At 34.2% G+C, this 13,850-nt stretch overlaps 3 protein-coding genes across 4 annotated transcripts; 1 reads left to right on the forward strand and 2 right to left on the reverse strand.

The window, feature by feature from the left end:
* Positions 1 to 343: 343 nt before the first annotated feature.
* On the forward strand, positions 344 to 2,846 carry ND-24 (NADH dehydrogenase ubiquinone). Its single transcript, XM_023159383.2, has 6 exons — positions 344 to 502; positions 585 to 713; positions 790 to 977; positions 1,139 to 1,346; positions 1,399 to 1,475; positions 2,674 to 2,846. Exons 1-6 carry the CDS (start codon positions 467 to 469, stop codon positions 2,765 to 2,767), a joined length of 732 nt encoding a protein of 243 aa, XP_023015151.2. The 5' UTR covers positions 344 to 466; the 3' UTR covers positions 2,768 to 2,846.
* On the reverse strand, positions 2,833 to 9,592 carry TM9SF3 (Transmembrane 9 superfamily protein member 3). The gene is made up of 9 exons (XM_023159379.2): positions 9,366 to 9,592; positions 9,073 to 9,268; positions 5,852 to 6,207; positions 5,500 to 5,631; positions 5,278 to 5,444; positions 4,954 to 5,179; positions 4,681 to 4,889; positions 4,349 to 4,579; positions 2,833 to 4,173 (listed from the first exon to the last, which is right to left on the reverse strand). The coding sequence occupies exons 1-9, from the start codon at positions 9,435 to 9,437 to the stop codon at positions 4,029 to 4,031; spliced, it is 1,734 nt and encodes a 577-aa protein (XP_023015147.1). The 5' UTR covers positions 9,438 to 9,592; the 3' UTR covers positions 2,833 to 4,028.
* Positions 9,593 to 12,367: 2,775 nt separating this feature from the next.
* mTerf3 (mitochondrial transcription termination factor 3) lies at positions 12,368 to 13,729 on the reverse strand. 2 transcript variants are annotated; one of them, XM_023159377.2, is made up of 3 exons: positions 13,016 to 13,729; positions 12,749 to 12,963; positions 12,368 to 12,691 (listed from the first exon to the last, which is right to left on the reverse strand). In XM_023159377.2, the coding sequence occupies exons 1-3, from the start codon at positions 13,630 to 13,632 to the stop codon at positions 12,414 to 12,416; spliced, it is 1,110 nt and encodes a 369-aa protein (XP_023015145.2). In that variant the 5' UTR covers positions 13,633 to 13,729; the 3' UTR covers positions 12,368 to 12,413. The 2 variants fall into 2 exon arrangements, with proteins under 2 accessions (XP_023015145.2, XP_023015146.2); XM_023159378.2 differs by having other exon boundaries at positions 13,105 to 13,248.
* Positions 13,730 to 13,850: the final 121 nt, after the last annotated feature.

Raw genomic sequence — 13,850 nt, forward strand, 5'->3', positions numbered from 1 at the left:
ATTTCATTAAAATTTAATACTATATGTTTCATCGCTGAAAATAATCGAACGCCCAAAACATGATGGATAAATAAATAAAAAACTAAGCTTGACCATAGATAGTATATATATATATATATATATATATATATATATATATATATATATATATATATATATATATATATATATATATATATATATATAATACTCACTTAGTATATATATATATACTAAGTGAGTATTATATATTACATCCTCAGAGAAAATTATCTGTTACATCAATGACTTAGACGTTCAAAATATTAAACTAGATGTCCCTCATTCCAATTCCATACCGCCATCTAGAGATAGATCTATACAGCTTTACAGGAATCTACAAGAAATTTGAAAACGTCAAAAATGAAAAACTAACCACAAAATAACTGATAAACGAATTTGCAACAGGACTTTTGTTGTAATTCTCGATTTGGAATTTATTTCAAAAATGTTGAAATCGATCAAATCGTTATCTAATAGTCTGGTGAGTTCTAGTGTAAAATTTTAGGGAGCGACAGGTAATGCTATAATCATTCAACAATTACATAACTTAACCTCCTTTTCAGCGAAGTTCTTTGGCTCTAAGATCCATACAGACTTCCACAGCTGTCCATCATGATAGCTTATTCGTTCACAGAGATACTCCAGAAGACAACCCAGACATTCCCTTTGAATTCACCCCAGAAAACAAAAAGGTATGTTGTTGAAGTGTCACCTATCTTTTTTTGGGATTTTCATGTGATATAAAACTGAAATTGATATTTTATTCAGAGGGCCGAGGCTATTCTTGCCATTTATCCTGAAGGCCACAAGAGGGGTGCAATGATCCCTTTACTGGACCTTGCCCAGAGACAATACGGTTGGTTGCCGATTTCTGCCATGCATAAAGTCGCAGAAATTTTGAAATTGCCCAAGATGAGAGTGTACGAAGTTGCTACCTTCTACACTATGTTCATGAGGTAGGATGAACAAGTTGATCTGATTATCAGTTTTTTATTTACCAACAAGCAATATACATATTTGAGGACCTCAACCAAATTTTCAAAACTGAGTAATAACAGGAAATGAGTTATCTTATAACATTACCCGTTTATGAATTAACTACACAATCACTTTGTAGAAAACCTACCGGGAAATATCACGTACAAGTGTGCACAACAACTCCTTGCTGGTTGAGAGGATCTGATCAAATTCTAGACGCTGTCAAAAAAAACCTCAACCTGGAAGTAGGCGAGACCAGCAAAGATATGATGTGGACCATCTCTGAGGTAGAATGCCTAGGAGCCTGTGTGAACGCACCCATGATACAAATCAATGATGACTACTATGTAAGTTGATGATTATTTCCATTAGAATGAAGGTAAAAGTTGATCATTACAGGAAGATCTAACTGAGAAGGATACTGATGAGATTTTGAACGACCTGAAAGCTGGGAAGAAACCTGCAGCAGGGCCAAGGTGAGACAACTTGTTATTTGTTTATTCATTTCCCACGAATGGTAAGGACAACTATACAGACTCTAAAAGAGCAAGGCAAATGATTCTGATATGTCACAGAATTTGGTAGTTGGTCCTATGCTAATAACAGGTGAAAGTTAAATATCTGGCGTAGAATAAATCCAAAGCAAGCACTTTTCTGATCACCAGAACTGTAACGACTGTGCCAAAAAATATATCGGTCAGACTAAACGAGCATTTGGAACTAGTTTTAAAGATCACCCAACACGTTTCTGATTTAGAAGGCCAGAAAAATCTAGTGTTGCACAACACGTTTTGGAGAAAGGCTATAGAATAAATGAAAAATGTCTGAAATTGTTTAGATCAACCTATTGTATTCCTTACTAGGAATTACTCTTTTGAAATTAGCGGAAACTTTCACTAAAAAATTTCCCGCAAGTTGATACACGAAATCATTGATGTGTATTAATAAGTAAAAGTGAACCCTGTTCACATAAGGCCAGAAAAATCTAGTGTTGCACAACACGTTTTGGAGAAAGACCATAGAATGAATGAAAACTGTCTGAAGTTGTTTAGATCAACCCATTGTATTCCTTACTAGGAATCACTCTGTTGAAATTAGCGGAAACTTTCACTAGAAAATTTCCCGCAAGCTGATACACGAAATCATTGATGTGTATTAATAAGTAAAAGTGAACCCTGTTAGATATATATAGAGAGTAGTGTTAGAGATTGGATTCAGATTTCTTCATCTGCTGAACATGTCAACTTGGTTGGTGAAACACGTGTTGTGAAAAGTATTGCATTTCTGGTTTAACTTTCTGCAGTTTAACCTTCTATATTGTATGATATTGATGACTGATGTTCTTTCATATCTAAATATTTTCAAATGATTTTTTAATTTGTTGTTGAATTGCAATTTTTGACCTGAGCTTTGCAACTGTGTAAATTGTGAGTTTTAATAAAATCTGTGTATGACAAAACTTGCACAAATGTGTGTCGTGGAACTAATCAGAGAACTGTAGAAAATTCATGAGAAAATTCAATACTTTTTAATCAATAATTTGAAAATAAGCTCATGAAAGTTATGATTTAAATAATCAACTCGCTGTAGAATTTGTTGCAAACCTTTTCATTGTTGTTTCATTTATTGTCTTGGCAGGAATTCAAGTGACTTTTACCCAATTATATTTTTCAGGAGTGGAAGGTATGCATGTGAGCCGATTGGCGAACCAACTTCTTTGAAGGGCGAGCCCACAGGCCCAGGTTTTGGAGTGAGAGCAGATTTGTAAATAAGAGTAAATTATCGTTAACCCAATGTGTGTATTTCCATCCTCTTAAATTAATAAAAAATGAGAACTTTAAAAAAAAGTTTATTTAAATAATTCTCACAGTTAACTGAAATATTAAATTCTGACAAAATTGCGAACCGTAACGAACGAGTCCACTCTACGAACCGACTGGCATGTGCATCAAAACTAACTTAAAAACTGCAGAAGAGAACTTGGTCGTTACGTGTCGCCAACTTTCGAATCGAACTCTATATAAACACTTAATGTATGTACAAACATCAAAAATAAAAGCGAACTATATAATCACGTACATATAGAAAATTATGACAGTTCCGAGGGTTTCGAAGAGGGTTAAAACGTTACATCCACCCTCTCCTTTTGCTGCTTTGACATTTTACAAGAATTTTTAGTTCTCCCGATTGAAGAGTGGAGGATTTTACATGTTTCAGGCAAGCCTCTGTATTTTAACATTCGTAAATTGAAATTTTCCCAAAGTTGTTACCGAAGTCGAAAGATAATTGTTTTTTCTTTTCAAACTATTCCTGTTCAGAAGCGAGTTTCCACGATACGTGAACAACCCAGTAAACGGGACAGAGTCAGAAACATTCAGAGACTGGTAACCTATGAAATTATTACTTCCATGGCTAATGTCAAGACGAATATTGACTGACAACCATTTGAGCATTTTAATTTCATCTCAGAAACTTTTTCCACATTCAAGATGAAAAGTAATCACTATGAAACTGATAATTTTGAGAAACTTGTTGTGTCTGTTGTTTTTGAGCAACTCGCTAATGAGGGAGGATCTTTGCGAGAACCCTCGTCAAATACACTTCAATGACCTTCGAGACATTAGTATGGAAATTAGTTGCTTTCTTTTTTTGTTACTAAAAATGCATTTCTTCAGTTTGGAAAAGCAAATTGTATCAATAACTCATTCGCAATCAAATAAATATAATTTTTCAACAAAAATATGGCTACAATATGGCCTTTTCAGAGATTGTACAAACTTTCTTTTGGAAACTACAACAAGAAATCAACTTCTGAAAATATACGTACTCAAAAAAACACCCTGTGTACCAATCTAAAACCAAATTGAGCATTCACGACATACTGAGAGACCCGGAAAACTTCATAAAAAATTTCAATAAAAAACGAAGTAAATTTTTAAGAGCCTCAAAACATGTTCATTCCTCCTGACGAGAACAATTTCCTCACCGGTAATAATACAGCTATATACAAGGGCGCTCATTTCGAAGTTTTAGTCAATTTTAACGGTAGAATATATTTTCCTAACAAACAGGCTGGTTCCGATGTACCCCACAGTGCCGCACATGATGCCCAAAGCGCCGCTAAACAGAGCCATGTATCCAAAGTAAAACGCAGTCTGGAACAATCCGTACATCCTAAAACAAACAAAAAACCATTTGACCTTTCGACATTTTTCACTGGTTTGCTAGATTAGCCGTTCAGAATACCTGACCTGACACTCTTGGATTTTTCCTTCGAGCTTACGAGCTTACGTTGCAACAACGTTTTTTGAAATCTAAAGATACTTTCTACTGAAACGTGAGCACTTACTTTGTCTTGAAGAAGAAATAATACATGGCGTAGATGTAGACGTAGGCAGAAGTCGATCCCGCAGCCAAGAAGGAGGTCCACTGCCAGCGGTAGTCTTCTGCGTTCAATAGGAAGTACGTGCAAACGATGGTCACGCAAACGGTCACAATCATTAATATAATGAATACGAGTAGCATGAAGCCGTAAACGTAGTAGATTTTGTAGGCCCAGAACGATGTGAAAATGAAATACCTGGAAAAAAGCAGTGAGAAGATATTCAATTTAGGCATTAAGTTTTATTGCAGCACTCATTCTATAATTCCTTGATAAACCCTGGGCAAAATCGAACTCACATTTCAATAAAAATGCTGGCAAATGGCAAAACTCCTCCCAGTAGAATAATAACTCCCGGTTCCATGAACCACTTCTTCTCAGGAATGGGCCTTGGCACTGCGTTGATTCTGCAAGGATAATCCGGCTGACCGGCAAGATTCCTACCCAAAACCGTCCCGACAAGAGTCAAAGGAAGTATGACGAATAGGCATATGCAAGTGACTGCAACCTTTAAAAGAAACAGAAATATTCAATTTGATCGGTTGCCATTACTATCTCATGACAATACTTACCATGGTGCCAAACGGGATAGCCCTGGAAGCGTGGTAATAGATGGCGATGAAGTTTATGAAGAATGCTGTACCGCAAACGAAAGCAGGTAGCATGAAAGCCGAAAGAATCATCTGCCGAATCCACACCTTGCCCCCCATACGCGCATAAAGGGACCCTCCGAAGTATCCATTGATGGGAGACGTGACTGCATACACGAATATGGATGTAGATAGCAGTGAACCACGCCTGGAAATGAAGCACGTATGTAGGTCAAACAGGACGGAATTCGAAAACACGTTTGAAGGAACACATCCGGTTTGAAACTTTACAATTCATTCACTTACTCTGTATAAAGTTCTCCCATTATAGCGAAGACTATGACACTGAAAACGACAGTTGTTAATTGATGTCCAGCGCCGATAAGGGCGGAAAAGAAAAGCGAATGCGACGCGGGACGGAATACATCTCCGTGAACCTGCTTCCATCCGTACTCGTCTCCCAGATCTCTTTCCTGCAGAAGAAGTAATAAAGCGTTTCGCCGATGATTTTTTTAAATAAATACTTACCATGTCATCGATGTCTTCGTCTTTACTGTAGCGGGCATAGTCCTTTCGCAGTGTTCTCATCAGAATCATCGATACAAGCCCGACTAAGAAGATCACCATCATGAAACTGTTGAATATGCTGAACCAATGTATCTGTCATGAAGAATAATAAGAGTTACAAGTGTTTACATTTTTTTTTGGATATAAATATAAATTTGATCTTATTTTTGAGTAGTTTCCAATAATTTCAATGCGGTTTTTGCAATGACTGAAACTAATCAGCTGGTAATGCTGACTTGGTAAGCGAAACGCATGTCCAGAAGCAGCACTTCTGTTTTTCAAGACACTGAAGACCTTCAACAGTAATACTCACCCTATGTTGGAAAAAGTTATGGTCCAAATACTTATCGAAACGATCCGCAAATTTGGTATTAGTCCTCTTCCATATAACCTCGTATGTGAAGCTCAATTTGCCATTAGGCGTCAACGGAACCTTGTCTTCAGAAGTCAAATTTACGTCAATGATCTGATTGTCGTTGAAACCTATCTCAAACTTCTTGTGGGTCCATATATAGTAGTTGTTGTCTTTGACTTCCCCCACTACTCCCCAAATGGGCAAATCATCAATGTACATTTGATACCAGTAGTGGTTTTTAACGGCATATACAAAAGCTTTGTATTTCTCTTCATCCAACTGCACAGCACAATATTCACCTTTATTCATGTTATCTATAATAACAAAAACCTTTATTCAGAATAAATCTATCATTTGTACGAGGCGGGTTCAAAAAATAAGGTGAATATTTGAATTTTGTGGGCTAGGTACATTCGATGGGCGATTTTTGTTTTTTTATGTTGCTACACTCATTTTGAACACCGTAATCATACCTCAGCCATCGTATTCACCAGATTTGCCCCTCTGCTACTTTTTTTATCTATATATGACAAATCATGATTTTAATTGTTTTTATATTATATAGTACTTCTATTGACTTACCATATGTACATTAAGTACCGAAATGGCTAATAAATATTATTATTATTTTTAATTTTTCTCTGCAAAAATTATTTGTTTCTCATAAATTTCAGTAGAAACCGAGGTGGAACCTCATAATTACACAGGTCTGCAAAAAAAACTTTAAAAAATTTTTTTTGATTTCGTTAACTGATCTTTGTGTAGTTTTTTGAGCTGATATCAAAAATGACATTTGTTTTTATCTATCACGTAAAGTTTGCCTACAAAATAAGGATGAAATAATTGAAAAAGTACAAAAAGAAAGAGGAATTGTGGATTTATTTTTATTACTTTAACATGAAGTAAATGCAAAAAAAACAATGCTACATAACTAAACTAAGCATAATAGTGAAGCAAAGTGATTATAAGTCTTTATAAAAACGTTTTCTTTTAATGTCAAAGCTTCTTTCGGTACTTTTTCGGCTGTTTTCTTGTGAATTTTCCCTTTTTAACATCCAACAGTAGTCTGCCATCATATTAACATTCCACCGACCTTGGTATTTGCGTTCCATTTCTTTCATGTCTTGATGGAACCGTTCTCCTTGTTCCTCTCTTACAGACCCTAGATTTTCGGAAAAGTAGTCCAGATGTGAGTGAAGTTTTGTAGTTTGGGTATTTTTTGTTTCCAAGAAAGCCTGTTATAACAATTTGTAATGAATTCCAGACATTTTTTTCTTTCATTTCCATTTTAGTGACAAAGCTTTCATCTGTTGAAAGTTTTCTTATGTCAGGCCCAACGAAGACTCCTTCTTTTAGTTTAGCATCGAATAGACCAGGAAACTCTTCAGAAAGATACTTGAAACAGTCTCCTTCTTTGTCTAATGCTTTCACAAACTGTTTCATTAGCCCCAATGTGATATGGAGTGGTGGAAGTAAGATTTTTTTAGGATCCACTAAAATTTGTTTCTCAACATTTTTAACTCCAGAAATAAGACCCATTTTTATTGGCCACACCTGCTTGACATTGTGTTGTTTCCTGTCACGGCTATCCTATTCATATAGGAAACATGGAAACTTAGTGTAACCACTTTGTTGACATAGTAATAACATTGAAATAACTTTCAAGTCTCAACAAATGGTCCACTCATGATCAGAGTAGCTGAGCTTATTAAGAACAAATTCAAGATTTTCGTAGCATTCTTTCAAATGGACTGAGTGTCCAACAGGCACAGAAACATATTGGTTCCCATTGTGAACAAGTACAGCTTTCAAACTTCATTTTAATGAATCAATGAAAAGTCTCCATTTCTCTGGTTCATACGTTATGTTGAACATTTCCATGACACCGGGTACATTGTTGCAGAAAACTAGTTGACCCTCTTGTGTAAAAAAAAAGGGACAAATTCCCTTTCTCTGAATCGGTACCATGAAAATAAAACACCGGAGGCTAACATATGTCTTTCTTCAAGTCTAGACCCTAAAACTTCTGCCGAGTCCCTTGGGAGGCCCAGATCTCGTACTAAATCGTTCAAGTCTGATTGAGAGAAAAGTTCAGGGTCGTTGGTACCTGGATCGTAGCTGTCATCACTGTCACTACTGCTTCTATGTGTTTTTGCGTCTAAATCGTCTAAAATGTTGTCCAAGGTATCCGGAGGTGAAAGAATAGGCAAGTTAGGTTCATGAGGAACAGGGCGAACAGCTGAACGTATATTGGTGGGGTATGAAATATCCTTTCCGTTTTTTAATTGAAATCTTGCACTGAACAAGAACAAAAATTACAGTCATCACTGTGATTTTTAGGCGCTCTCCAAACCATGAGTACTCCAAAACGAAATTATTTCACGTGAAATTTGTGACTTATCTATAGGTGATAGAATTTTTTTACTATTTTTTCCGTAATCTGCACGCAAAATACTGTTAAAATCACTAGTTGAATATCCTACAATTTTTTGATTGCAGACCTGTGTTACAAAACGAAAGTAATTTTTTTGTGGAGGATATAGAGATTTGATCGATCTAATTTTCCACCTTCCAATCCAAAAACATAAAAATTGTAATAGAGAACATTATACAATGTTCTATTTTAATGTTGAACCTGAAAAAAAGACTCATCAAAATATCAATCTATAAACACATTTGTGTTCAAATAATGTTTTCTAAAGTTGAGTTTTTTTAATATAGAACGCAACTGTTTTTAAAACTTTGGAAATCATTTTTTCAGGAGTTGGAAATAAATATAAGCTTGTTGATTTTTGTTAATGTAGCTATTTTCATTTACTACATTATTACTGTTTTCAATCCTATAATTAGGTATTCTTTCTCGTTTGAAATTGTTGAATTGATATCTGAAATTCTTTTTTACATCGATTATACCTCATTGCATCGTTTATATCACCTATTTCCTTTTGGTAGAAACTAGCTTTCGTTTTGGTTGGACGAATCTTCTACATTTTGTATACACTATGTTCATGAACACAAAACTTCATTTTGAAATGTATTTGCCAAATAGACTTCTATCCCAGCTTCTTTTGATAAAATATTTTCACTGTTAGATTCAAATTATTCTAATGAAATCTTATCAACATTTCCTGCATCTTTAAAAGACTTAAGTTATTCGATAGACTTGACCTGCAACTTACTCTTGAATTCAATTTCAATTCCGCTGAATTCCAGTTCGACACCTTGGAGCGCTTCGCTGAGCGTTTCATGGTAGTGACTGATGGTTTCTTTCGATCCAATGCAGAATGGAAGGGAGAAATAAGCATACGTTTCTTGTCTGTTATGGTAGGGTCCTACTGTATTCATCCATAGCACAACCTCTTCATTCAAGCCGTACTAAAAAATACGACAGTTCATTGATGTAGTTGAAAAATAAAACCGTCATCAGCAGTGATAAGGAAATTGAATCCTAAAAGGAAGTTTATGCACTTACTATATGATCGTGTTCGTCGGTAAATGCTCCAATAACAAAGGATAAAATAAGTATTTTACGTAAAATATTCATGTTTATAAGTTCTTGCTGCCAACTACGATAGATTTTTCAGTTTATTATTTTCACTTCTTTAATAATCACCGTAATAAAAACATTTTTTAACATTTCTACACGTAGGCAGCAAGAAAAATACACTGTCAAATGAGAAGATTGTTGGATTTTTGCAATTTGCTTGTAGAAATGTCAATTACACAGTTTTTCGTTCTGTTGTCATGTTTTTGAAGGTAGTTCTTACGCTTGCGTCCAGCGTTTGTAGCCGCTTTACAGTTCAATGTTATAAACGTTAGTTACTGAATCCAGCAACTGGATAAAATAGAAGCGCTTTTTTTCAACTAAATGATCATATTGTACGATCTAACAGTTTACAGTTCTCATCATGGTTGGCAATTGAATTTGAAAACTCTGTTCTGGAATCACTTGCGCGTCAACGAATCGTTTTAAATCGATTTAATCTTAAATCCTGTATTCATGACTTCACCTCTACATTCGTTGTGAACGTTGAATGATTGACGAATACTTTTTCCGGCTTTTTGTTGGGAACGAATATAAAAAAATACAATCAACAGTATTTATTATATAAAGTAAATATAAATATATGTATATTAAAATAACTGGGCTGCGCTTTCTGCCCTTTCATTTTTGACAAAGCCAATGATCAATAAATATTTCAAATCTCCAAATCTTTTTAGGGACACTAATTTGAAAGCAAGATCGGAAGTGGTTCAGAAGGAACTTTATTTTTCAAAAACAATTGTTTTATAAAAAGTAAAATTTAGTGAGATGAAACGATACGTGACAAAACCATCATAAATGAAAAACCATTTGATAACTTTTAGTGAAAATGAGTTGATTGTTCCAGAAGTGCCTTGCCGCTAGGTGACGCTAGCGTCAATAAACAAACTAAGGGAAAATAGAAAATATGGTAAGATTTTGCTATATATAAAGGTGTTTCTGGCGCTCATGTATTCAAAAGGTATTCATCTGTGATTCAAATACATTCATTCTGGCGTTGAAACGAGAATGTCACATCAACTATGAATTCATCCGTATTCATGGTGATTCAAAATTAGCGTGAGGTTGGTGTTGAAACGGAATTTGACGTAATGTTACTTCAGTTTCTGCTTTATTTAATAGTTACAGTTTATAAAGTGCTGAAAACTTTATATCAATTATATTGTAAGGATGTACAAAATAAACTTGAGAAATTTTATCCGATTCTTGTTAAAGTTAGGGAAAATTAAAAAGTTTGTATTTCTCTCAGAGTAATAATAAGACATTAGAGTTGTCATGCCTATACCAATACAATACATGTATTTTGAAGCGGGTATCGTACTATCCTTTTCTTTACAATTTTTAGCGTGGGGGTGGCGGGAGAAGAGGGGTTATGAAGAGTTTGTTTACATTTGAAGTAAGTTGGACCATAAAACAGTGGCGGTTGGTTTAGTTGATAATCGGAGGGATATATATTTTTAAAATAAATCATTTCAGGTGAAAATGTATTCTGTTCAAATAGTTTCTACAGGAAATCTGATTTTTATTAATGATTATGGAAAAAAGGCCAGTTTTTCTACCACCTACTAGATTTTTATTCATGTATAGTAGTGGTAGACTTATGGCTTTATAATAAAGCGCGTGGTTTACTGGGTTGAAATTAAATTATTTCAAATGAACTAATTCATAACAATGATAAATGTTGATTTTAAAAGTAATGAACTTTGCTTCATATAATCAGATGAAGAAATTTGTGATTTATTCTCAGATTTGATGAACAAGCGGTACGGTTTGTGAGGTCCGATTTAAAGAATTTTCGATTAGAAATCATGAATATTTATAATTACGATTGATGTTTGATATTGTTATGTGGTTTCATTCAAAATTGGTATCTAGGGGTCTTTGTGGACCGACATTGTTTTTTTTTTCAATAATTCATGCTGACGAATTATATAATTACGAAAAATCATTAATGTAAATGAAAAAAACTGTATACAAAAATGAAAAATATGTTTTTCATATGTGTGCCATAAGTCATATTCATTCTGTGATCAACAGATTGAGCTTTCTGCTCAATGTTCAGTTTGTATACTAAAAAGTTATTCTTGTGCAACCGGTGTTGAATCTGTTATTGCTCACTCAACAACTAACTTACGTCACACAAAGAATATGATTTCTGTTATGGTTTTATTTTCTTTGTACGAGGCTCTCGCGTTGCATAGAGACAATATTCAATAAGAAGTGACGGTTGTCATTTTTTTAACCTTTTTTGGGGGTTGTGATATGTCAAATAATGAAATAATATAAACCTAGTTTCACAAACTTTATTTATAAGAATAAGATAAAAAAAATGATCATTAAAAACATAAAAAATATCCCCTTTAATAATGTCGGTCCACAAAGACCCCTAGATACCACTTTTGAATTAAATCATGATTATTAATCGAACATTCTTTATTTCATTTTATTCACAAACCGTAACACTTGTTTAACAAATCTGAGAATATATCACAAGTTTCTTTATCTGATTTTATGAAGCAAAGTTCATTACTTTTGAAATTAACATTTATCATTGTTATGAATTAGTTAATATGAAATAATTTAATATTAACCCAGTAAACCACGCGTTTTATTATAAAGCCATGCGTAAATAAAAATCTAGTAGGTGGTAAAAAAACTGGCCTCATTTTCATAATCATTAATAAAAATCAGATTTCCTGTAGAAACTATTTAAACAGAATACTTTTTCACCTAAAATGATTTATTTTATAAATATATAATATCCCTCCCATTATCAACTAAACCAAGCGCCACTGTTTTATGGTCCAACTAACTTCCCGTAAACAAAGTTATGCTGCCTTCAATGTAAGGATGGAAAAGGCCTCTCTATTGTCTTTTGTTACTCTGAGGTATTATCAGAACCGGTTGTTAAAAGAAAATGGGTAATAAAGTAGGTATTAATAATTTATTTTATGAAAAAATTACAAAACTTTTTTCTCACAAGGTTTTTAAGAACGCATTGAAAACCTCAACTGAAGACTTGGCAATTTCAGTACTGAACTCTGAATCAGTGCCATAAACCAAATTAGTCAATGCAATATATTTAGGTTCCTTTGGATTATACTGAGCCCTATTCAGTTTTTCCAAGAATAAATGCCTCTGCATTAGCCTTTTCTGTCGGCAGGTTAGAATATCTGGCATTTCAACTATCCATTCCAAAGGTATTTTCATTGTTGTGTGCAAATACGTGAAAGTTCTGAGAATTTTGTTCTGATCTGAAAAAAAAAAAAGGGTTTCACTAGAGAGAAGTTGTTTTTTTTAGGTTACTTTACCCATTCTGAGCAGTTTTGGTTTGTCAAGCACAATCTTCTGTAATTCTTCTTTAGAAAATCCCATTTCTTCTTTTAAAGCAAATATATTCACTTTGACTTTTGCTAGAGGCCATGTGACTAATTTCGGCGATTTTGCAGCAAGTTGTCTAACTTGGTCTCCAGTGAGAAACAAATTACGTTGGAAAAATCCTAGTCGTTTGTCAATATCACTAGTGCTGTAAAACAATTCACAAATAAATCACACTTCATATCGATACTGTTCTTTACCTGTGAGATAACCACATGGCATTAATTTCTACGATCCTCACAATCATATCATCAGTGAATTTTTTGAACTGAAGGTAGTTTATTCTCACCCTAAGATCATCCAGATGTTCCCTGAGTAAAAATGGGTTTTTTGTGATTATTTCTCCTATCTTTTCTGTCGATACTTTCAAGTCTTTCAGAAACAGAATGTGATCACGATAGTCTTCAAACTTTAAGCTGAGAATGAATGTGATTGCTTCGGGATTCTTTTCTATTTCATAAAACTTCACACCCAACTTTAATAGTTCCTGCAGACTGTCTGATTTGTTAATATAGAGCGAAGTTACGGCTCCAGGTCTCAAGTATTTAGACAAGTCTGATACTTTGGTTCTTCGAGGTTTTTCCAATACAGAATCTGATACTTCGGTGTTCTTTTTACTAACAGATGTGTCATAATTTTCTTTTTTGAGTGCGAGGATCTGTGCAGTTACTGATAATGACTTTTGTTCATTTATCTGTGAACAAGTGGAAGTGGACTCAATAAGACTGTCAGGAACAGTGTTTGAAAACTTTTGAAACAAACATTTCAAATTGCTTTTGTTAGCTAATACAGCACAATTTGTTATTTTTCGAAACATTCTATATTATGATTTTAAAATTTAAAAAACGGCTGATTGCGAGACATAACCTCAAAACTTTACTTTTTTATGCGACATCACAGAACAACACAGAACTGATCAAGGTGACGTCTCTTAGTTGAAAATGTTTTTTCTTTAATCAGCTGTCACCCCTCTATGAACGACAATCCTTATAATTCGAAAGTTTTACGAGCTAAGGATCAACGCGAAACGCGTCT

Source organism: Leptinotarsa decemlineata, unplaced genomic scaffold (genome assembly GCF_025532065.1).
Source record: "Leptinotarsa decemlineata unplaced genomic scaffold, Ldec_3_MD MMD2_tig00002082_RagTag_RagTag, whole genome shotgun sequence".
Taxonomy (NCBI): Eukaryota; Metazoa; Arthropoda; class Insecta; order Coleoptera; family Chrysomelidae; genus Leptinotarsa; species Leptinotarsa decemlineata.

Bases quoted from the DNA above. Each gene is read 5' to 3' on its own strand.
- ND-24 (XM_023159383.2), top strand. From the start codon at position 467: ATGTTGAAATCGATCAAATCGTTATCTAATAGTCTG. The intron at 1,347-1,398 runs GTAAGTTGATGA...TGATCATTACAG, and splicing joins AAATCAATGATGACTACTAT to GAAGATCTAACTGAGAAGGA. The intron at 1,476-2,673 runs GTGAGACAACTT...TATATTTTTCAG, and splicing joins AAACCTGCAGCAGGGCCAAG to GAGTGGAAGGTATGCATGTG.
- TM9SF3 (XM_023159379.2), bottom strand. From the start codon at position 9,437: ATGAATATTTTACGTAAAATACTTATTTTATCCTTTGTTATTGGAGCA. The intron at 6,208-9,072 runs GTAAGTTGCAGG...TTGTTATTATAG, and splicing joins AATTGAAATTGAATTCAAGA to ATAACATGAATAAAGGTGAA. The intron at 5,632-5,851 runs GTGAGTATTACT...TCTTCATGACAG, and splicing joins ATAACTTTTTCCAACATAGG to ATACATTGGTTCAGCATATT.
- mTerf3 (XM_023159377.2), bottom strand. From the start codon at position 13,632: ATGTTTCGAAAAATAACAAATTGTGCTGTATTAGCTAACAAAAGCAAT. The intron at 12,964-13,015 runs GTAAAGAACAGT...ATTGTTTTACAG, and splicing joins GCCATGTGGTTATCTCACAG to CACTAGTGATATTGACAAAC. The intron at 12,692-12,748 runs GTAAAGTAACCT...TTTTTTTTTCAG, and splicing joins ACCAAAACTGCTCAGAATGG to ATCAGAACAAAATTCTCAGA.